This window comes from Melanostigma gelatinosum, assembly GCF_949748355.1.
Source record: "Melanostigma gelatinosum genome assembly, chromosome: 18".
NCBI lineage: Eukaryota > Metazoa > Chordata > Actinopteri > Perciformes > Zoarcidae > Melanostigma > Melanostigma gelatinosum.
In genome coordinates, this window is record NC_136651.1 from 9,478,215 (window position 1) to 9,502,192 (window position 23,978).

General features: G+C 45.6%; 1 protein-coding gene across 3 annotated transcripts; it reads right to left on the reverse strand.

Moving 5' to 3' along the window:
• Positions 1-482: 482 nt before the first annotated feature.
• Positions 483-16,114, reverse strand: sec16a (SEC16 homolog A, endoplasmic reticulum export factor). 3 transcript variants are annotated; one of them, XM_079289225.1, is made up of 31 exons: positions 16,077-16,114; positions 11,243-14,673; positions 10,978-11,129; positions 10,748-10,836; positions 10,489-10,612; positions 10,169-10,367; positions 9,783-9,966; positions 9,476-9,618; positions 9,153-9,214; positions 8,473-8,611; positions 8,130-8,372; positions 7,940-8,037; positions 7,755-7,836; positions 7,508-7,625; positions 7,273-7,384; positions 7,049-7,154; positions 6,772-6,912; positions 6,549-6,662; positions 6,021-6,222; positions 5,413-5,873; positions 5,249-5,296; positions 4,839-5,003; positions 4,645-4,743; positions 4,453-4,509; positions 4,232-4,352; positions 3,935-4,072; positions 3,695-3,777; positions 3,170-3,241; positions 2,684-2,743; positions 2,005-2,076; positions 483-1,920 (listed from the first exon to the last, which is right to left on the reverse strand). In XM_079289225.1, the coding sequence occupies exons 2-31, from the start codon at positions 14,597-14,599 to the stop codon at positions 1,834-1,836; spliced, it is 7,128 nt and encodes a 2,375-aa protein (XP_079145351.1). In that variant the 5' UTR covers positions 14,600-14,673; positions 16,077-16,114; the 3' UTR covers positions 483-1,833. The 3 variants fall into 3 exon arrangements, 2 of the variants coding, with proteins under 2 accessions (XP_079145351.1, XP_079145352.1); XM_079289226.1 differs by lacking the exon at positions 2,684-2,743; XR_013772798.1 differs by lacking the exon at positions 2,684-2,743 and having other exon boundaries at positions 1,845-1,920; positions 2,005-2,123.
• Positions 16,115-23,978: the final 7,864 nt, after the last annotated feature.

Below are 23,978 nucleotides of genomic sequence, written 5' to 3' on the forward strand. Positions count from 1 at the left end.
ACCTATAAAACAAACTTGTAAATCCGCTCCATCACCATTCTGTCAGCTTTGACATTTATTATTGATCATATTGGAGCTATTTACCATCTTATCTGTATTACTGTATTACTAGTTATGTGCAGAAAACGGTGGCAGCTCCACAGGTTACTGCCAACTGACTCAGGTACACATGCTCGCCGAGAAGCATGAGATTTAACACATTTCTAAATATTTAATATAAGACAGTCGCTTTATTTTGAAACAAAATCCTGTAATTGCAGAATTGCGGCAGTGTATGGTTGATTGCGTGCAGCGTAATGTCTCAGGGAGACATCGATTATTGTTTCAATGTATGTTTTAAATCTCCTTTACTTTTGCCTTTATGCTTTTAATGGTTTCATGTGAAGCACTTTGAATTACCTTGTTGAAATGTGCTATACAAATTAACTTGCCTTGCCTAATGAATAAAACCAACAGACAGTTCTTTCAAAGTGCTACAGAGCGCAAAAAATAACTTTATTACCATTTCGTTTTCACCTTCTGTATTCACTGTTTCATGTCAAGAACTTTACATGAGGAACTCTAAAACATTGGGCAAAACTATTCCTTCTCTGAAACAAAAGGGGGCCTTTTAAAATCATAACCGGAAGTCTACAAAATCATTGAAGCGGGAACATTTAGGATGACAAATAGTTGAATTACACATCAGCTAATTCAAATGACAAGGTAGTATTTAGAGCACAATTAACTCAATTCACAATTTAGATAAAGATTTATTTGTCTGCATCTGCGGCCAATACAAACGATCAGTAAATTAATCCGCATCATGTCTGGTGAGTCATAACTGCATTTCTTCAAAGCTATCAGAACAAAATAGTTGCTCTCCACACACCTCTATACCTACAGCTCATAAATACAATCAATCTGATATACAAATATTTGGATAGATTTCTTTTTAGCGACATTTAAACCAGTTCTAATCCCAATTCCTGCTGTTCTGAAGACCTCCACTCGTTTCAGCGAGACACATTTCTCAGAGGAGAACCTGAAGCCTAACGTGGACGAAAGACTCCGGCGCATCTTTAAAGTTAAGAGTTGTTGATGGGCAGGAGGACATTGAAATAAATATCTGAAACGAGCAGCATCCAAACACACTTCAACTCTCAGGTTTGTGAAAACAGTACGAGTGTCTTTCCTGGTTCATCAAACAGCTTTCCTTTACTGGCGGAAACAAACTACACAGCAGACAATGTCGCTATCGACATGATTCATTCTCACACACAGCATGTCGTCTCCAGTTGACAGGACGACACTGAAGAGCTGCAAATGCACATACGAAGTACACAATGTGAAATTAAAAAGGTGCCACTTTCTATCCATCACACATACAATCAATCAATCGATCGATCGATCAAACAGGGACATTTAGACACAAAGGGAAACCTAAAACGGGACCTCGGATGATCGTTCTGTTAACAGTGTTAGATTTGAAGAGCAACATTTGTTTTTATTGTACATGAACATACAGTATGTGTGTATGAATGCATCCATGTTTGAGCTTTTACGTGCGTGCGAGTTAAAACCCATTACACGACTTTCTGTTTGGATGCAGGAAAAAAAAAGAAAAAGAAGCCCTTCAAGAAAACGCGGTGACAATTACTGAACCAAAGAAATAGATGGAAGAGTGGTTTAGTGGCGGGACAAAGATTCTGATGAAGCTCTTCTTAGGTGCGGGAAAAAAAAAAAAAAAAAAAGGTCCAGGTAGAGAGCAGTGTGTCCATGTGCTTCATTTACTTCCAAGTAGGATATCACTCTATCCAACAAGTCTGTTTACACAACCTCTCTACAAGATGTTTATTTCATCACTGGGTACTGGCGCTGACCGCCCAAATGTCCAGCGCGGTGTCCACCTCCCGATGGTGCACTTGTCTGGGGAAAGGGCTTTAAAAAAAACAAAAAAAAAACAGCATTATGAAGTGAAAAGGTGACAAATGAGCGACAGACTAAACTATTGTATTTTCTCACCTGTGCAAACTGTGCAGGGTTATAAAAGGTGACGCCTCCAGCGGGTGCCGTTTCCTGGGCTTGGACATGACTCTGCAAAGAACAACCGGAGTCACTACAGTGTCACCGTCGTATCACTTCTATGGGCAGAGGAGGTCGAGGAGGACAACATTTGAAAACTGACGTCAAGGAAAAGTAGAACACTAATGGCATCGAGCACTATGATTCACAGGGAGGCAGCGTGACAGGCCGCCGTTTCATGTATTTTAGTCACCATGCAAGCTTTAGGACGTGTTATTGAAGCTGTGTGTTGACAACAATCAAGGGAGCTGCCTGTCTCCAGCACGCCTCACTCTGATAGAACAAAGTACAGCCGAGGCTGATAACAATATTTGCTCATAAACCAAATTATCGGACAAATTCTAGTCTGACCATATGATGGCACCAGATAAAGATAAGGAACTTAATCGTGGTCACGACCGCTTGGTCGGTTTGTTTAAATTTGTTGATCGGTCGCCGGGTTTGGTTGTTCTTGACATACACAGAGTTACGTTAGAAATGCTGGAGACAGCGGGCAGGTGAGCCGGCAGACATCCTGGGTTAGACGGGCGGTGAAGCTTCGGGTGCAAATGGAGCTATGTGGGCAGCAGGCGGGGTGGGGGGGGTGAGAGTGGACCACTTGAGGCCCAGCTGGAGGTACCTGGTTTAAATGCTGACTCACTTCGCGTGATAAAGAACTCATTGAGCTAGAACGTGAGAGCTAAAGACAGCAGAAGGGAAATAAACAGACGACAACAAAAACACAAACCACAAACCCATATTATCAATCTCCCGTGCAGCAGATTAGATCTGTTTCCACTATCCCAACAGTTCAGAATGAAAATGAACACAATTAGAGATAGAAAATTATGATTCTTTGGATAAACAGACATGGAGAGAATTAGATTAAAACAACAAATGGAGCACAGATTCAACATTGCATCAAGGCTGCGCATTTAGCGAGTTTATGGGGAGAGATTTTAAGTCGACATGCATGCATTCCCATGTTCCTTCACCCTCTGACATCTTACATTCATACGGATAAGCACACTGCACGCACTGGCTGTTAAGCTGTCGAGCGTCATGGGTCAGTGGTGGCATGATGATGGTGGCTACAGGAGCAGTGGACATGAGAAGTGTGTCTTACCTCCCCGGACTGTGAGCCATCAGGCACGGGAGGACCTTCTGGGGCAGGCGGTAACAACGTTGGGTTGAACATCTAATCGGATTAATTAGAGTGCATCAGAGGGGAAGGTGGCTGAGTCGAGCTTCAGCTTTGTACTTCGTGTTGACCGGCTAAAGGAGCTTATCGGCCATCTTGACATGTTATAAAGACTCTTGTATCTTAGGTGCTCTATTTGAAGAAGAAAGCACTGAAACATCGCTCCTCGTAGAAAGTTCAGCATTTTGAGGAAATACGTTCATTTGCATTCTGCCAGCAGGTGGCTAACTTAGCTTAGCATAGTGAAACAGCTAGCGAAACAGCTATCCTGGCTCTGTCTAAAGATGATAAAACACACCTGACGGCACATGTAAAGCTCACTCATTCATTCCACAACATATATTTTAGTGAACTTGTCCTTTGATTTCACATTTCAACAATTGCACTACATGAAAAGTATGACATTTCAACATAAACTCACTAGGGTCACCAGTAAAGAGAAATAGATACCCGTGTAGCAGCGATGGCGTTTGGTGAATTCTGCTCCAGATTTCCTCCTTCGCTGCCTTCTAGAGGTTGTTGATCGTCAGGAGCTGAACCAGAGACACAGAAGGATACTTCAGTACTTCAATCTTTAATTGTACAGTGGCTTCCAAAATCAAACAAAAACATTTGCAGCAATCATAAACTAAGACCGGTTATTTTACAATCACCATTTCAATGTAATTACTTCTGACACATGACACGCACCTGAACTAGGCACAAACAGGTTAGCGGGCATGGACATTGGCGCCAAAGGAGCGAAGATGTCTGCAGGAGCAGGGCCTAATCCGCCCGGTTTAGCAATCCTACTGGGGTTCAGAACGTCCACGTATCTGCTCCTCGTGCCTGAGAAGAAAGAGAAAACAGGCGTGAAAGCTGACTGACTAGTACGACAATATGTGGTCTCCTTGATTGATTTCTTAACAACTTATAGTTAAAGTGTTATGCGAGGTCAAGCACAGAGTTTGTGAAGCCAAAAGCCACAGCGAAGAACCCGAATCTCACCTGCTCTCCTGGAGAACATGTTGACAGGAGGACCACTACCCGGGGGTCTGGCAGGCCCTCCGGGGCTGGACATCATAGGCATCTTGGGAACGCCAGGGGGAGGAGGCGGAGGGGGCTTACTCTAAAAAAAAATACAAATAAAATAAAAAGAGAACTGGTTTGATCGATCAAGCTTTCAACAAAGCCAGTCTGCTTCAAAATATGAATCTGTCATTACAGACCTCTTCTTCAGGCTCGTTCAAGTCGACCCATTTCTGCTTCTTTTCATCCCACACGATCTGACAGTGAAGAACATACGGCTCTTAGTACAGCTCACACGTAGAGGGACGGAAACAAAACTCATGCACAAATATGAAAATGAATACAGAAGAATGCTAAGAATAAGACCGGCACACGTAAAAGCTATAACTTACAGATTTGTTTTTGTCATCTGGCAAGTGAGCCTCATTCTTCCCCTTCCTATAGAGCCAGTTTAGCCAACCACCACCACCACCTCCTCCTCCACCACCACCCTGTGTGAAAGAAAGGAAACAGCACTGGTAATCACCCATGAACGCTGTAGGAGCACTGACACAGCATAATAAATGGTTAATGTCTGAATATGAACCTTTTTTGGGGAGTCTTTCTTGGCTTTCTTGGCCTCTTCTATGCGGGGCTGTTCAGGAATCGAAGGTGGAGGTGGAGAGGCCTGCTTGATAACAGAGTTGCTCCGCTCTCTTCCGCCAGAGTGAGTGGAAGATTCGGAGGTGGTGCGAGAGCGGCGTCCTGAAGGCTGCAGACCAGAAAATACTGGTCAGAATAACACACGTACACATGTACCTTGCGATGTCTCTCTTTAACATTCACATTGTAGAGATTCAATTCATTTTCTGGAAACTAAAGCAAAGTTTAAAACACCATGAACAATTAAGCTCCATTTTTTTCTGAGGAGAATGAAAACACCTGCTTCACATCACGTCTGAAAACAAGTGCAAAATCCAATTATTTTAGCAGTTTAAACGCGACACACGAACGCACCATATGCATTGAAGATTGCGAAGTAGTCCTTGACCTCCTCCCTGGACCCTGCAGTGCCAGAAAAGACAACTTGGTTACTATTTTCTATCAAATTTGCAACACAAAAGCAAGGCAGAAGGCTCTACATAATACTTTGTTCGATGTGCATACAGCCAGACACTCACCATGTGAGCCATGTGGTCATAGAAGTCCATCTGTGGTGTGAAGGAGCTCCTGGGTGGAGAGGATGATATCGGCTGAGCAGCGTGCATCTCTGGTGGGGCGTAGGACATCTGCTCTGCAGGTGGCATGTGCCCGGGAGACGGGGGCATGTGCTGGGGCATGTGCTGGGGCATCTGGGGTAGCGGGGGGTTCATCTGTATTGGTGAATGTGGCACCTGAGGGGGGTGCATGTGTGGTGACATTTGGCCCACTTGAAGAGGCGGGGGACACGGCTGCTGATGGGCTACCTGCTCCTGTTGCGGTTGGAAGGGAGGGGGGGCGAAGCCAGGATCCTGTGGAGGGTAGCCTGAGTGGGCCATCTGGCCTGGTGGTCCACTGGGGGGTACTGGGTAGAACTGGGGCACTTCATTGGAGGGTAAATGCTGGGGAGGGGACATCCCGTCTTGGAGGATAGAGGTGGGAGCTGAGAGAAAGTAGAAGATATGAGATCTGATGCATCCTGAACCTGGTTCATAGTAAAGTGAGGTTAAAAAGGAGACACAAGAAAAACACAGACACACACACACACACACACACACACACACACACACACACACACACACACACACACCTGGAGGCATCAGCTGAACTCCCTGCGGCGGAGGCCCGGGAAGTAATGAGCTCATTAGTGGGTTGTCGGGGGTGGGGCCATCCAACTCCACAGGCCTGCTGTAAGGTTCAGGTGGACTCAGCTGGTCCAAGTCAGAGCTGGGGCTGCTGCAGTCGTACTGTGTCGGAGTTGCTCTGTCTTCATTGTATGTAATCACTCCAGTCTGAAAAACAATAATTAAATAAAAGACAAGATTCAAGCATTTGCTACATGGGGACAAATTAGAGGGAATAATTCAAATTCCCTACATGTTATAACAATCCCACAACCTCTGTAGCCGACGCTGACCGCCGTATAAACGTTGCCATGACAACACCGGAAGTTGTGTGGATACAACCTCTATCTCAAATAAAATGTCGGAATTTTGAAATTCACCCATTTTTGAAAAACTGATTCAATTATGGTCAAAATCAAGTCCTAGTAGCACATCAATAATACATACACTGAAAACATACTACTAAAGCAAAAAGCTTTCTTCCTTCTCCTCACCCGTATCTGCCCATCCAGCTGTCTGAGGTGGATCAGCCAGTCAGGCTCATTAAACAGCTCCTGCTCCGGCTTCTCCTTCAGTTGCGGATCAAAGAATCGCAGCTTTTCCGACATCTGTCAACATACAGCGTTACAATTACATTTCTGAGAACGCTAAAGCGAGTACGTGTCTGAGCAGAGGAGCTCCAGAGGGGTAGACAAGGAGGAGAGCGAGTGCATATACCTGTATGATTTGGCTTATGAAGACAGGAGAGTAATAGGAAGGCTGCATGAGGACGTTCCGAGAAATAACTTCACAGTAGTGGAAGGCCTGAGCGCTCAGGCCTGCTTCAGCCAAGCGGCATGCATAGATCAACTTGAACACCTGATAACAGACGACACAGATTAGAGAACAGTGTTATTCCTCAGTCGTATAATCTTTAAATCATGTGCTATGCCGTAGTGGTAGGGAATGTCTGCACAGACCTATTTAATAGAGTACAATTAACTATTTTATCTACCTGGAAATTGGGTAGTGAGCACGGCTGGGAGCCCAGAGACTGAGCATACTCATAGGCCTCTGTCCTCTGGATAGCTTCATTGGTCGCACATTGGTAGAAGGACAAACTGAAGTGAAGAAACAAAAAGATGAGGTTACGCCTGTGGCTTTTTGTGTGCAAACTGAGTTGCGGTCTAAAAAAAAAAAAAAAAAAAAAAAAAAAAAGAAGAGCCCTCTGTCTCTAACCTGTGGTTGGAGCCAACCAGAACCATCTTGGTGCTCTTCTTCGTGAAAACTCCCAGACCAACTTGAGCCATCAAGTAGCAGAAGTGTGCAGCATCAACCAGCCCCTTGGATACTGCCACAAAAATCAGCACAGAGAGAAGGTGAGGTAATGTGCTTGTTGTGGTAAAGAATAAAAACCTTATTAGCTCAGTGCAGTGAGAGACCACAGCGGTTTTTTTTTTTATTGCCATCCTACCGAGAGTGTCCCCCATAGTGGTGATGGTGCGAGTGTCCAGGTCCAGGGTGTGTGTGAGGTTAGACAGCACCATGGCCAGGTGAGGGCGCCAGTCACCCCACTTCTCCTCTCCGCAGCACTGTACGAGTACGAAACACATCTCAACTGAAGTGGCAATAAAGACACACACACAGCTTGTGCAACTTCCTCAGAATAATCGTGAAAAAGTGTTGAAGAGAGAGAGAGCGAGGGACGAAGAAACACGTACAGTGGCTGATGCAGGCATCCTCCCTGACATCAGCTGGTACACTGTCTGAAGAGGGTCATTGATGGGCAAACTGTTGGCAAACCTAAAACAACAAAGAGACAAAATTATCTTTAACTCTGTTAACGTGATCACAGAATGCAGCAAGGTTTAGGAGTCCCAGCGTTTTAATGTCACTGGTGCTTTACCTTGTCATGACACGTGCATGCGTCCGGTTGTCCATCTTACTGGCCAACAGCAGGGCGTGGCCCCAGAGACCTCCCTTCATAGCGGCTTCCAGCGCATCCTATTTCACAGACAAAAGTGGAACTCATTTCAGATTTCACAAGATAACAGTTCACCGACTATAACGCAGTGAAAGAGGGTCTCTCTCGTTACCTTCTTGCGGCCAAACAGCAGCAGCTCCCTGAAGCGCTCCGTTTGCTTGCCGAGGTTCTCTGGGACAATCATGAAGGTGTCGGACAGGAGGGACAGCGGCCCCGCTCCCGGCTCTTCCTCGGCTCGTGCCAGCGGTTCATTGTTAAAATCAATCAAGTTGGCTTCATTTGGACTCTTGCCCGGTAGCCAGACAGAGCGATGCTCCTTCAGCAAGAGGTCAGCGATGTCCGTGCCGACCACGGTCTTAAGAAACGAGAGTGCGACAGTGAGGAGGTTGTTTCAGGAAAGATATAGAAAAGTCACAGTCGTACTTTGACACACTTATGTTTTGCAGTCTTCTTACCCCGTTCTGTCTGCAGAGCAGCACAATGAACTCCCAGAGCAGGCGGGCGGAGTCCCTGTCCAAGAGGTTGTTGTCACGAGAACACTCCAGCGCTTTGTTCTGGGAGAACTTTATCACGTCCACCTTATGGGTCTCCTCCCTGAGGGACAGGACACAAGACGTGAGACAGACTCGCAGCGGCTGGTCAAACCAGTGCTACCTTTTATACATACGGATATCAAGAGGCAAATAAAAACTGCTTTGTACTCATTTATACACAATATTTGGATCCAAATAGGTAGTTTGCAGCTGAATGTGCAGCACTGGGAAAGTCTTATGAATACTTGTGGTGACTTGTTCTTCTTATCAAAAGATCTCTTGAAAAGACCAAAACCAAGAATGAATTGAAGTATTGTCCGTGTAGCCGATGCCCCAGAAAATACACCATCTACTCCGGTTTGCTCATGCTTAAAAGAAAAAAAAAGAAACTATATATTCTTTAACTGGTTTTTAAGATTCACATTCAGTAGGAACCAATGGGCCAACAGGTGAAGGAAGTCAGACCAATGCATTGATGGTTTTGATCTTTTCGTGGGGGGTCGCCGACAATAACAAAATATAGAACATAGCCACCATTGTTCTTTAAAAGGTCAATGACTGGAAGCCGTTTGTGATGGAGAAGAAATGCAGCATGCACTTACTTCACAAGAGGTCCAGGGAAAGCTCGTAGTTCTGCCTGATCCGGGGTGTCTTGGAGTATGGTCTGCAAATACAGATATGGATCACAATATTACTTTATATTAACAGCCGTAACTTTGTGAAGCTGTTCTATGCATGTAAAAGAAAAAACATCACAAGGAAGCGGTTAGGGTGCGACATTTTACTGAGTCTGCAGGTTACAGGGTTTTCAGTACCCTGCTCCTTTTAAAATAAGAAAGTATGAAGGAATGCCCAAAATAGTGCAACAGCAACATTAACACCCCCGCAATGAGCTTCTGAAATACAATGTTTTTAAAAAATGTACCTCCAAATTGTGGATGTCAACGAGAGCAGGCTGTCCAGCTGAGGGGAGGTTGGGCAGAACTTGGACTAGATGACCACCAGGTCCAAAGCGGGCACAACGGTGGGGTATGGTGAACTTCTCTGGGGTTGAAGGGCGTGGGGGAGCTAGAGGGAAAACATCAGTCAGACTAAGAGCAGGTGGACGCATGAAGGAACCAGTAGAATGTCCCAAATCTAGTGGTTTCATTTGCACTTGACTGAACTCGAGTAAATTCTGTCGGCCTTTTTAAAAAAAGGCATTCCCGTTCAATAAAGGATTGTGTACTTACGTTGCTCAGGGGAGATCCAGGTGCTGTCCGCCGTGTACTCAGAGGGATAGAGGTACTGGCCATAGTTCTGGGTGGCATCAGGCTGGTCCGGGTACTGTCCATAGGAGTAGTCCACAGCCAGCGTGGACGATGTGGCGTCATAGGCCGCTGACACTAAGTCAGGCTGGCTTCTGTACACCTGGCTCTGCAGGGCGTGAAGACCAATAAAGTTCATCATCAAATAAAAACATAAAAGTCAACACGCACATACTGTAAGTTGCACACATTTTCAAGAACAACAACAAACAGTTTATAAGCGTAAAAACTAATTTCACGAGAGACACAAAAAAACGTTTTTTGCGAGTGGCAAAAACACCAACAGGTAAAATACACATCTGCACACCCACCTGTTGCGATCGTGAGCTGAAGCTGCTCCGTCTGCTGTGGTGGCTCTGAGAGCTGTGCGCGCTGTGTGCCGACTGCTCGCTGTGGACACTGCGTCGGTCGAAGTCATCGGCGAACGTTTCGCCGCGTCGCCGGTAATCGTCATCGAAACTGGCATCATAACCGGGATAGTAGCGCCACTGATCATCATAGCCCTCTTTCCTGTGAGCAGAGTGTACCGTGTTTGTTTATCACACTTGGATAACTTTGAATCTATTGTCTATCCACCACAATGCATTCATGTAACAACAACAATTTCATTCGAATGTACATGAATGGGTACCTGGCAGGATACGCCTGTGGATTATAGTAGTTCTCTCTGCCTCTGTAGCTTTCATCATAATTAGCCCAGTAGGCGGGATCATAGTATCCCCTGTAGCGGGGGTCATACTGTCCGTAGTTGTATCCTTCCCACAGAAAACATGGAGATTACATCAAAATACATTTATATACACAAGAGGATGAATGTGTTTTGTGAACTAATTGTTTTACATATTCATACTAGCAGGTAATCACAGCTTTCAATGCGCTATGGCTCATACCTCCATATTCATATTGTTTGGCGTATTCTGCATAATATTCATGATAGGCACTTTGGTTGGCTCTCTGGTAATCTTCAGGACCGCCTTGCCTATGGGAGAAACAGAAAGGTGAGCTTTATGGGTCAAGTACAAGGAACTGCAACAAACAAATTAACGACTACCAAACGGTGCTGGCTTGACATAACATGCCATGTCATATACTCGATGATGATGATGATGGTTTCACAGACCTGGAGGAGGGCCTGTCAGAGTACTGACTAGTTCTGGAGCTGGGTCGTTCTGGCTGAGGCTCTCTGTACTGGTAGTTTGGATCGCGATGCGGTGGGATCTGCCCTTCATATCTGCCATACCACGGATCTGCTCTGCCCCTGTATGGACCATCCTGAAAGATAGGAGCAATTCGGGAGCTTCGGTTTAATTTCTTCCATCCCACAGCAGAAGTTGCAGATGAATACATTTATAAGAGAGCAAACAAAAAAAGGACTTTTCACGTACTTGATAATATTGCTGTGCTCTAGGATCCCCAGGTGGTGGTGGGTACTGGCCAGGTGGATATGGTGCTCTGCCATCCGGGTATTCTCCATAATTACCGTAATAGTCACCATACATCTGCCCAGGCACTGGAGCAGGGGGCCCATAGCCTTGCTGGCTGCCTGCAGAGGAGGGTGGTCGAGGTGGCTCCGCAGGAGCTGGCTGGGAAGCTCCTGGAGGTACTGGTCCTCGAGGCCATGGGGGGTATGCAGCAGCGGACGGGGGAGCACTCCCCGCAGCGGGCCCCTGTGCTGGAGGTGGATACTGGTCACTGGAGGGTTGTGCTCCACTCCCTGGAACAGGAGGAGCATAATTGTGTCCCTGCAGTGCAGCCCGAGGGTCTGATGTCTTATGGGGTTCAGCTGGTGGCGGCTGGATGTTTGCAGCTGCTTGGGAGGGTGCTGGTGGTACCTGTGGGGTAGATGAAGAGGCTGGCGTCTGGACAGGGACATTCGCTTGCGCTCTTGCCCCCTGCTGAGCATCTTTGGTGACCTGTAGGTAAAATCCATTGCTAGACTGTAGAGACTCGTGTAGAGAGGAAGGCTGGCCAGATGTTTGGTTCTGGGCTTGTGATTGGTGCATAGAAAAATCAAGCAGTTCATAATTTGACAGCGGATTATGATTAGAGAGAGGAGCAGTCACAAGAGAAGCCTGTGGATTAACTTGGAGAGCAGAGTGGCTGTCTCCAGCCAGCGATTGGCCCCTTGAGAGAGGAGGGCGGGCTGGCTGAGACTGCGGCGGAGCTGTAATGTCTGATGTTGCCGCTTCCTTGTGGTCTCGGGTCAGATTGAGCGGGCCCTGGTTAGAGGCAGAAGAATTGAAGCTTATAGGTCCAGGAGCAAACACTGGATTGTGATTGGAGGTCATTGGAGGTGGTTGGGAGGTACTGGCACTCTGTCCCTGTGTGACAATTCTTACAGGGGGGGTTGTTTCCCGAAGGCTACTTTGACTGGGTGCTTGAGCAGGGGTACTGGGGGCGATCACACTGTAATTGGACACTGGAGGGGCAATCAAAACAGGCTGGTCGAGCGAATCGGACACAAGGAGAGACGCATAGCCCAGGTTGCCTTGAGGGTCAGTTGGCTCTGCCTCACTCACCTTTGGTGGGTTCTCTAGGTTCTCTGAGTGTTGCTGTGACGTTGGCTGGATTCTCCGAGAGGGTTGCAGGTCCAGTGGGCCATCCTCTGGAGGTTGGATGACATCAGCACTGGGCTCTCGTAAAGGAGCGAGAACCGTTGGGGCAGCAGGGGCGAGGAGGATGCCAGCGGCCAAGCTGGTAGGGTCATGCTGAGCCCACAGAGTAGTGGCAGGGCTCTCGCAGGGCCGACTGCCCCCGAAAGCACGGGATGACGGGCGAGAGAGAGAGAGAACCACTGGGTGTGGCAGACGAGGGACACCACCTCCAGCCCCAGTAGGACGGGGGTGTCCTGAGCCATAAATATTTTCCATATTATCTAGCGGCTGCTCCAGGTTGCCAGGTGTAGCATCTGCACCCATTTCCACGACCATTTTAGCCCTATCAACTTCAGCAGGACGCACCCCAACCCCATGAGAGCGTACAGGTTCAAAAGAGCTGTTAGCACTGGCTTGAAAGATGCCAGTTGGTTTTGGGGGGCTAGGAGTGGGAGGCCACATCTGCTCCAGGGAGCTCTGTTGCACACCCATATCTACAGCTGGAGAACTATCAATCTGCTCAAAGTAGCCTCCAGTGGCAGCAAACACGCTAGCGTCATCAGTGAGACGTGGGCTTTCCTGCTGGATAAAGGTACCGACTACTCCCTGTTGCCGTCGAGTGCCACTTCCACTTCCATGGCTCATATTGCTATAGTTGGATGACACACTGGCCGATCTAATTGGTCTTTGAATAGAGTCGGGAGTCTCGAGGTTAGGCCCGGTTTCATACTGGTCAACTCCATGTGCTGCTGTAGCAGCAGGGCTGCCATGAATATCACTGGGTAATACTTCCTGGTTCGGGACACACTCCAAATTCTCCACATGGTCGTACTGGGAATCATGAGTCTTATGGGTACCTGCCTGTGGAGCATGGTTGCCATCATTCATGTATGGTAGGTGTGAATGATCTTGCAGAGGAGGTCTTTGATAATCCAAAGGAACATCTGCTTGGCCACTGTGGGCTTGTGGGTTGCTCTGATGCTGAAAAGATCCAGGGATACCATTCACTGCCTTGTTTCTATCTCCAGCCAGTGTTTCTTCATTTTCCACATCATTGTCTTTGAAGAACATTGAGAGTGCACCAGACTCATGAGAGTATGGGGCAGAACTAGGCCCAGCCCCGGTGTTGGGCGCATGCTGAGATCCAACAGAGTAAGGCTGGGGCTGAGGATGGGCTAGGCCGGTCCCCATTTGGTGGTAGCCTGAATCCTGGGGAGGCATATTGAACCATGAGTCCTGGGGGGCAGAAGTCTGACTGAAGTAGATCTGAGGTTGGAAGTGGGAATTATGCTGCTGGGGTGCATTTGGGTCAGGCCACTGAGAACTGGGGGCATTTACAGGGTTCTGGGGAGGAAGAGGAGCTTGAACCTGGGGATGTCCAGGTTGTGTTGGAGGGGTGGGGGTGTTGTGATGGGGCGATGAGGTGTGGGAGGGGTACATCTGGGTCTGTGGCGGTAAAGTGAAAGGCTGTGGCAGAGGGTCACTAGTAGGCTGGAAATAGTTCTGAACTGATGGAGGGCGACTTCCGTGGTCAGGGGCCCACTGAGAATAGGAGGAGGTGGGAGGTACAGGCTGGAACAACATGGGCTGAGGAGCAGGCTGTCGTTGATATTCCTGGTTAAAAGGTGTCTGACCCGGTGCCGGGGCCACAGGAGGTGGCTCCGCAGCCATGGATGGTGTCTGTTTTGTAGAATTAAAATAGCCCTGTTCACTATGCGAGGATGCGTATCCTACAGGACTGGGTGCTGAGTAAACAGGGGATGCTGCACTGTGAGGGTTGAACAGTGTCACCCCTGGTAGAGAGGAGGGTGGATGACCAGGAAGAGGAGCTGGGACATCCCCCAGTGTCTGTGGTTGTGGAGGCATCCCCGAGCCAGCCAACATGGTGTTGGGAGGGGCCTGCATTGGTGGAGGGTTGCTGTTGGGTATTGTTGGGACACCACCTGCAGCCATAGGCGCACCTGTAGCCATAGGGGGAGGAGCTCCAACAAAAGCAAAAGGATTTGTCATGGGTTGTGCAGCAGGTGGCATTGTGGCAGTAGCTGCTGCTGCTGGATGCTTGGGAGGCCTGGTCCTGCGGAACATATTGGGCCCAGAAGGAGGTGGGCCCGAGGCTCCCAGAGGTCCAGTCCGAGGAGGTGGCTGCATGGCTGCAGGGCTAACAGGTCCGAGGACCAGGTCACTTTAGTAGACGTCACTGAAGAGACTGAAGTCAGGCAAAGCTGCGTAAAGAAAAAGGAAAGAGGGAGTGGTTAACAATAAGCTACACACATGCCTCTCGGATGGATTATACCACACCTTTATTTGTGTAATGTCTAGGATTGTATTGAAACGAAGGGTACAACGTGGCAATTTCTACATCAGCTCCGAGACGCTATGAATAACACGACAGTACTTGATTGAGTAAACCACAATTGACTGATTGTAGTGAATGGCAACTTTGATTACGTCACGCACTCTGAGTAGAATGGTTTTACTTTTGTTCATCTCCCTCAAACACAAAAAAACAAATACAAAGGCTGATTTTATTCTGTTGGAAGAACTGTTCTGAAGAATTACAGATTCATTGTTGATCAAAAAAAAACCTTGAGAGTCTAGTGGCTTCTAGAAACTACTGACAAATAGCACAGTGACATAGGAAAGGAAAGGAAAGCTGATGTTAGGACTGAAGTTACTAAACAGGAACTGGCTGATGTAGCGGTTAACTAAAAAGTGTCAAATAAGCCCTGCTGCTAACTTGTGCTTTTGCGCAGCTGTGTCGCTTTTGTTGATAAGGTTAGTTGCTGGCAAATACATTTTAATAAAGATTCCATGAATACAAAAGAAAAAGTAAACTGATGAGCTCATCACATCTATCAGATACAAACACTGTGAATCTGTCAGTGAGAAGCTCGGGGGAGCTAGCATGGACTGATACTGAGCATTTTAAATGATAGAAATAACAGAGAGCGTTAGTAGGAAAAGAGTTCTTGGACAAATGAGCTCTACAAAATGTGATCCAGGATATTTCAAAACGTCCAGATTATAAATTCAACCCGGTAAACTACTAACTCACCGGGGCAGTCATCATGAAACAAAACGAAAGTTAGCTATCGAGATACACACTATCGACTTCCGATCATTATCCACTCTTGTTGAACTCTAACCGGTAACTTAGCGAACACCTTTTGTTTTGACACGACATCAAATTACATTAAGCAGCCTGTGAAGAAAGGTCCAGAGTGCTTTGGCTCGACAGCTAACGGTAACTAGCTCAAACGCTACATGTCCTGAACGCCATAACCATCAAAACACTGCAATCTAAAGTCGCATGTCGCCTAAAGATTGCCCCAAAAACGAAGGACTTATCCTTCCGATCCTATATAACACTGACAGGGACAAATGTCGGACAGTTACAGGTCGCTGGCGTAATCTAAACAGGTTCACTGCCTGGTCAGCTAGCCTTAGCATCGGTGCTTAGTTAGCATTGCTTGCTAACTAGCCTATGCTAACTACAAGGGTAACAGTTTCATGCCTGTTGTATATACACCAGATCGAAACGTTCAGAGTGAAGCATTGTTAACGATGGTGTGTATTTACTCTTACCCGATGTCGGAAATGTGTAGAAAAATACTTAAATTCTTACAAATGTGCAGGACAGTGAGTCTGACACACCGCCACCATCTTCAGGGAACACATCCTACTAGGCTACGTGTACATGCCGCGTCACGGGCCAAACACCCATTGCGTCACTACGGGCCGGGGCGTGTTAAAGGTAAATTTTGTGTATTTATCTGAATCAACTCATGTGCATCCACATCCAATTTGAGTGCGGCAATACCTCCAAACACAAATAAATTACACATAAATCAAGTTAAAATGCTACATCACCCTACACCAGTGTGAACAAATGATGCATTAATACAAAACCAACGGAGTAGTTTCCCTATATTCCAGATCAAATAGATACAGTGTATTTAAAATATATATAAATATACACAGATATCGTACACATATGACATTCACATATGTGTATGTGCAACAACAGATTATAGTTTACTCCTTGTGAAATATATTATAGTACCAAAGATAAGAGCCAAAAGTGAAAGATAGGAACCAGCAACATTTGAGGACTGCAGGTAATGTGAACATTTGTCCACTGGGGGGAGCGCTTTGTTGTGATAAATATCATACACTATGAAGGGATGAACCACAATCAGGAATAATAATTGTTTTTTTGTTTGTTTTTCGAAAAATGTAATAGTTTTGATTCATTTCTGATACGTGTCACGCAACTAGACAAGACTAGAGTATGGAGTCTAGCAGTGTATTTCAATATTAAAATACTACCTGCCCCCCTTTCCATCAAAAATTGTCATGTTTTGGAAAGTTTAAAGTAGAAACTCTTTGGCTACGATTCAATTAAAACAATACTTATTGCAACTTACATTTTTCTTAAATGTATGACTAAAAGTTTAAATTATAATTCATAGTTGCAAATACAGATGTTTGGGATCCGTGATTGATACTAACACATTATAATATCTTATTATATGCATGTCAAAATAAATCATTCTTGAAGCATGTAGCATGGAACAGTTGTACAGTGAATACATATTTCACCCTACTAATAGTTATACATTATTTTACTTTCTCTGCAACCACCCAACCAGTCCTTCATCATCAGCAAGGAGACGTAGGCTCTATTTGAAAATTCATTATCGTCATCTCCTGTTTTAAGGGAAATGCATAAGTAGCTCTGGACAAGTTGTCGGCAAGTAGCACAAATGAGAGAAAACCAAACACTCTGAGTGCAGAGTTCAAACACGATACACACAGACGTATGTCTTGTTCACACACCCTATTTTCCTCTACTTTCGCTCAGACTTGTCAACCGAAACCTACCCTCCCACTACTGTGTCTGGAGACAAGGGGCAGGTTGGAACAGACCCTCACGTTAACACCTAAAAACCCCTGGCTGGTCCTCTCGGTGTAGGATGAGTGTGTTGAGTAATCTTCAGCTCTGTAGCATGCTGATTATGTGACAACTTCTCAGAGTTCAGTATAGTTATTCTCACAATAGGATAAATATGTAATAAATCCGACTGATGTAATGCATTACTAAATGCATTATTTCAGCTAAAGTTGATGTTACTTAATTTGAACACAGGATTTATTAATAACATAAGACATATAGTTATAACACACAATAATGAACGCAGTGTGTGACTCTGATAGTGTTGGTCCTCAGAGACATTGTCTGGTCTGTCATTAAGGTCATGTTTATAGGAAAAGCCAGGAGAGTGGTTAATGTTTGGTAAACCACTGTCTAAACTCCTGATAAGCCCCCGAATCTCGGCCTGAGGCCTGTGGTTTGTTAATGGCACAGGGTCCCTGAACAGTGTCCCCGGAGGGAGTTCATCCCTGCTGGGGCACGTATGCTTGTAATCAGCTGTCACGTTCTGCAGGTGTGTGATGACTAAGATAGAGGAGGAGGAGAAGGGAATAACAAATATTTAGGTGTAGAATCCCATCTTCTGTGTCTTTCTCACACACACACACACACACACACACACGCACACACACAGAGTTGTGGTTAATAGAGTGATAGAAAAGATTGTGTGGGCAGGTGCGGGCCTGGTTTTAAACTACAGGATGCAAAGATTAGATGGATGGCAGTCGAACATCTACTATCAGAGAATCTCTCGTATCCCTTTATTATAAACCAGTGCTCAAGTTACTGCCATGAGAAACCCACCCCTGGTGCTGCTGCGTTATTGTTTGCACGGATGCAGTCTTTTAAAAGGAAGTAGAACTCCTGAAAGTATCACAGTTAATGGCTTAAAATATCTTGTATAATACTTAACACTGATTGCATTTTTATTTAGAGTGAGGCTTTTCTGTTCTTCGGTTGCTGGTGGGCTGAGTTTTGATCTTAGAGTGACGAGACTTTTCTACAGTTGGAATCTGTGGAGTCTAGCCTATAATCATATGTTATAAACGTTTCACATGTTTTAAATTGACCGTTTTAAACTGAAAAATGAATTGGCATAACTGTATGTGATGGAGTAAAACATGCAATAATTTCTTCAGAAATAGTAAGAGTATTAGTTGAGTCTGCCCTTACAAAAATGTGATCTCTAATCCTAGAAAAAAAAGTAGAAAAGCACTCACTCCTAGTTTCTGAATTTCAATATTCTTCAATAATAAGTCGCATTTGATACATTTCAAGTGGAAATGAACAGTAGTATTTCTAGAATACTGGCCTTTCCCCCATTTCACATTTTGACTTTTGCACAACCAGATGGGGGCGTCATTGCTCAGGTGATTTATCATAAAACAATGGTGAGGCAGCTGACTTGCCAAGCGACACAGATGTAAAGTAGTGGAATAAAGTTGTATGCTGATTCAGCTTTAGTTTTTGCCTTTCATTATGAGCTGTTTGATTTCACATTTTTTAAGAGAACGAAGTTCAAGATCGGTAAGAAGTTTAATTCATTTTTTTGGTCGAGCGAATTCTTGTTTTTTGTGTCTCTTTGTGTGTGTGTGTGTGTGTGTGTGTGTGTGTGCATTATTGAGTGTAAGATAGGAAAAGTGTAGTTCGAGCGAAATTAAATGACAGATTGAAGGGCAGTTATTAGATTACTCTAACAGTTCTGTATCACATTTAACCATCAATTAGGACTGGATGGAATTATTGCATTACAAAATTAGGGCTAATTTTGTTTTCATGTTGATTAAAGGGAGAGTGATTGGACAAGACAATGGAGGTGGAAAGTAATGTTTTCTCAAGTGGGAGACGGATTATTTTACAAGCAAGAGGAGTGCAGACGTCACATCTGCTCCTGCCACTCCCTAGTGGGCCTGAGGGCATGGGAACCTTTAGCGGCTGCAACAGGCTTCACAGAGTGCACTTCATTTATCAAGTTAAATGGTAAAAGAAGCCACACATGGATCTGAATGCATTGTATTTGAGAGGAGAAGGACGGATCCTTAGCAGAGTTCAAATCTCGTTCCACCCAGCATCCAGTTGTAAGATAATAATACACTCAATCATGATTCGTCTTTGGGGACCGCAATGAAAATAAAACCATCCGTCGTCAGTATTTCATGCATGCGGTGTGTTCTGTATGTGTAAATACATCCAATGAAAGCATGTCCTGGATCTGGGGCTTCCTGTCTGCGGCTTGTGGCGTGCACAGTGCTCAGTCTGCCAAAGCGGGTTTTGAGTTTCCCTCACTGGCTTATCCTGGTTGGCCCCCCAGAATGGTGACCACCACGCTTTAATAAACCATTTCACAGGGGTCAATTCTCCTTTCTCCACGGCGTCAGCTGGGTCGCCCCATTCACCTTCTTCACCCCTTCCTCACACAGGCTCCCCCATTGGCATGTGTTCAGCCCGGCGTTGTTTACCGGACGGAGTATTTAGAGGGGTTAGCGTTTCACCATGGCAGCTGTTGGCACCATGTGCCTCCCCCTCGGGCGGCTGGTCGACGGCACGCAGGCCACCGCTTCACACACCCTCCAGCATCCCCCCGAGGACCCTCCCCTCCCTCCTCTCGCCCCTCACTTGGCCTTGGTTGAAACCAGTAGCCTCGATCGGATATCATATACCAGTTTTAATGTGAAGACACAGATCTGGCTTTAATTGATGGCTCACAGTCTGCTGCCAATATACTTTGAGCTTGAAGAAGTCAATTCAGTGTCAACAAGGAGCGTCCACTTTCTGTATATGCAGTATACTGACATGCACAAACGTTTTCAGTCTAGCATGACAGCTAATATCATGTCTCAAGCGGGATTAAGGGCTCAAGTCACTGCATTTTCCATGTCACCTCTCTCCTTGATTGGCCTGACAACTGTATCGACTACCAGGGCTTATGGAAGTCCTAGCTCAAGATTGCACATGGTGGCATCTATGGATGGCAATGTCGGCCATTCGTGGTCCCCAGTGGATGAATCCTAATTACTTTGGTGACGCCACCACCAGGCCGACATTTTTGTTTTTTGGTCACATGTCTCCAAAACTATTTGATGGACTGCTTGAAATTTGTTACATATATCCATGATGGACGTACGAGATGTCCTTAAGACATCGATGAACCCCTGACTTTTCCTGTTGTTTTCCTGTTGACATTCTAACTCGCTAAACGAAACAGTTAGCTTCTATCGCCACTGTGCCTACAGCAACTCAAAGCCTGTAAACTTGTTTAGGAATAAGAAATAGATGGGTTAAGATCCAGTGACAGAGGTAGAATACAAGAGCTGTGAACAGTTCAGAACAAAATGTGGACAGAAGATAAGATCAGAATGAAGATAAAGCGAAGATGTGGAGTGAATCGAGGAAAGTATGTGACTTCTCTCTGTGACATTTAGTTCTGCAAATCAGACGTGGCTCGCTGACGAGCAAATAAACCAGTCAGCAATTTCTGGCGGACTAGTTATCACCTTTTGCTGTGATTCAAGGTGACGTGGACGAGACACACACAAACAATTCTCTTAAATATAAACCCACTTGAAGACATACTCTTGAGATCCGAACATGTTTGTCATATGCTGGCTATCATGAGTATATGTCCATGATTGGCAGATGGTTGTGTTTTTGGAGAGATGGGGGAGATTGTAAATGCCGGTAATCTCATCCCACTCCACCCCAGAGAGTCGAGTGAGTCTTGGGAGAGTGTCGTTGAGAAGCAAGGTCAGGGTGACAGTTGTCAGACCCCCATCCATACCATTTGGATGGAAAGTGATACCACAGACAGCTGAGGCAGCTTCTGTCACTCTCAGGGTTAATTTGGAGCATTTAAACATTCACTTTGCTCTGGATGGATTTGTTGTAATGGACGTGGAACTGGGGGGTGAATGGAAATCTCAGCATCCGCGCGTCCTTACGTCTCCCCCTGCCCTCTCTCCAACTTAGAGTCAACATCTCGAGGCCACAGATCAGATTCTTGAGGTTATTTTGTAACCACAGAGTTATGCTGCGCCCATAACTCATTCAATCACATTCACTGTGGAAAGACACGTCACCCTCCGGGATACATCCCACCCCACCCACACACTCCTGGGGCCCGGATCATGAGCCCCTTGGTGAATGTTTTTCGCTCCTTCGCCACGGTCAGGCTGCATATCAGGAGGTCCCTAAAATAAACAGCGTGGAAATTGGACAAGGCTCTCTGGACACCAGATATTCAATCTCCAAATGGTTCCACGCACGCCTTCAGCGCCAGCGTGTGGATTCATGGAGGTATAAAGGGGACATATTGAGCAATGGCGTGATAATGGATGCTATAACATAAAATGTAGTGTACGGAGTACTGTTGCCCTGAGAAGGATGTTGTCTTTGTCATAAACAAGGTGACATTTTCACAAAACAAGAACAAAAAGGGATGTTGGGTATCCCCTCACTTTTCCTCTGGCAACACCATGAGGTTGACCCTTTTGGTTGCTAGGGAACTCCACCAATATTTCACATGAAAGCATGTTCACGGGTCTCGGGGGAATACGTGTATGAAAAAAAGATGTGTAAAGTCCTTTGTGGCTGAAGAAGGAGCCAAGTAAAGTCTGATGAATGTCCTCAAGGGATGTCACATGATGTCGGCTTCAGTTGGAGCTGAAGACTACAAGTTTGAAAATGAAAAACAATGTGGGTGTGTGTGGAAAAAGATGTGAACTCATCAGACCTCTGAAGCACCCGCTCCTCAACTAGCGGCACGACGATACAATTAGCCACACCTGGCATAACAGACCTGAATCGTTGACCGAACTGTATTGTGGGTAATGTATGCACCTGGATTTGACAAGGACGAAGAATGTGTAGAATAGCGCAATATCTGTTTCTGCTGTGTCAACTTTTACACTTTGGGTTGGGGTTAGGGCTATTTGATTAGATGTTCAGTTATGTTCAGTGAGAGTCAGACAACGTTATTGGAGCAACAAAACCAGTGGAGTAATTTAAGAGTGAAATGTTTTCACAACTATTGGACGGATTTCTATTGCATTTGGTCACTATTTATTTATTTATTATATTCACATTCATGCTTCTAAAACAATATATCCGAATGACTTTGGTGATCCCCTTGTGGGCTATTAACCAAGTCAACTGCTGAGATCTGGGAAACAACAAAAGAAGTCAGAGCGGGCAAATGAGCAGTCAGACAATCACACTGGTTTCAAACTAAAGTTAGCCAAACTGGGCTTTGAGGAAGAGAAAACAAAGGTGAACTGTGAAATGAACACCCAGGACGTCCTGGTTCAACTTTGACCTTCTGTATACTTGCCAAGTGCACACACAGTTTTTTTTACTCCAGTGAGTACAATGATATCTTAACAGAAATAATGCAAACGCAAGTTGTAACCAACCAGAATTATGATGGAATTTGCCATCCTCATTTGGCTGAGACTGTCACACTGCATGAACTCTCTCTTTGTACCCAAACACTTGGCCTGCTCTCAAAGAGAGAGGGAGAACGCATCCTGGCAGCCATTAGCGTCCATTAGCACCAAACATCGCCGATGTACGCAAAAGAGGTAACACCAACATCCAGCTGGTTATGACAGAGAAGAAACTCTTTCAAGACTAATACACAGTCCAGCTGCGTCGTGACTCGACCATCAATACTGCGCACAGCCATTGTGGTTGAGTCTATTGTGGAGTTTTCAGTATTTCCTGCTCCCTTGTCTCACATGTGCTTATCATTCATAAATTCCCACACAACTGTTTTCAGAAAACACATGTTAAAACCCTGAACGCCACTTGTCTTTGGGAGTCACAGAGGGGGGAAGAATAATGATGGTGGTGATGGGGAGGGAGGGGGGAGTTGAATATTTTAAGTCTTTCTCTCCTCTTGCCTCTTGTTTACATTCCACCAAACCCCCTAAACCCCCTAACCAGAGCTCCAGCGCCTAATCTCATCAGTAAATTCCCCGGCTGAACAAATATCTCCTCTCATGGTGAATATTCTCACTCTTTGTGTTCACACACACACATACACACAAGTAGAGCTTCCAGGCCCACAGTTCCAGTTAGTTGGTTCCTTTCCTAGATTGAGGTTGAGGTTTAGCTCCTCTCTCTGCTTTAGCCTGGCAGCACGTCAGCGGGAAATGAGTGTGGAGGTCACATTCTCACCTCCCTGTTTCATTTTCTCTTTTGTTTCTCTTCTCTCTCTCGCTCGATCTCTCTTTCTGCTTCTTTCTCCTCATGTGTCGTAACTGAAGGACACACGTCAGACCCAGTTCGGCTGGAGGGGATCAGGGTTTTGTGTGATGGGTCGTTGGGGCCCGCGGGTTCAGCGGGATAACGAGTATCTTTGTATTTGTTTTGGATCAGTGGGCCTGCAAAGGGTGGCCTGCCGCACGGCTACAGTCCTCAGCTGAAAACAAGCAATGCTCCTGTCTGAAGGCTCTGACCGTGGGCTTAGTGGGGCGGCAAATCTAATTTATGTTCTTTTTTTGGTGATTTGCTTATACAGTTCATCTCTGTTTTTGGTGTGCTTGTGATTGTCAGTGGAAGTACATTCACTCAAGTTCTGTACTTGACTACACATTT

Bases quoted from the DNA above. Each gene is read 5' to 3' on its own strand.
- sec16a (XM_079289225.1), bottom strand. From the start codon at position 14,599: ATGCAGCCACCTCCTCGGACTGGACCTCTGGGAGCCTCGGGCCCACCT. The intron at 8,038-8,129 runs GTAACGAGAGAG...TCTGTGAAATAG, and splicing joins TGCTGTTTGGCCGCAAGAAG to GATGCGCTGGAAGCCGCTAT. The intron at 3,242-3,694 runs GTATCTATTTCT...TAATCCGATTAG, and splicing joins ACGCCATCGCTGCTACACGG to ATGTTCAACCCAACGTTGTT.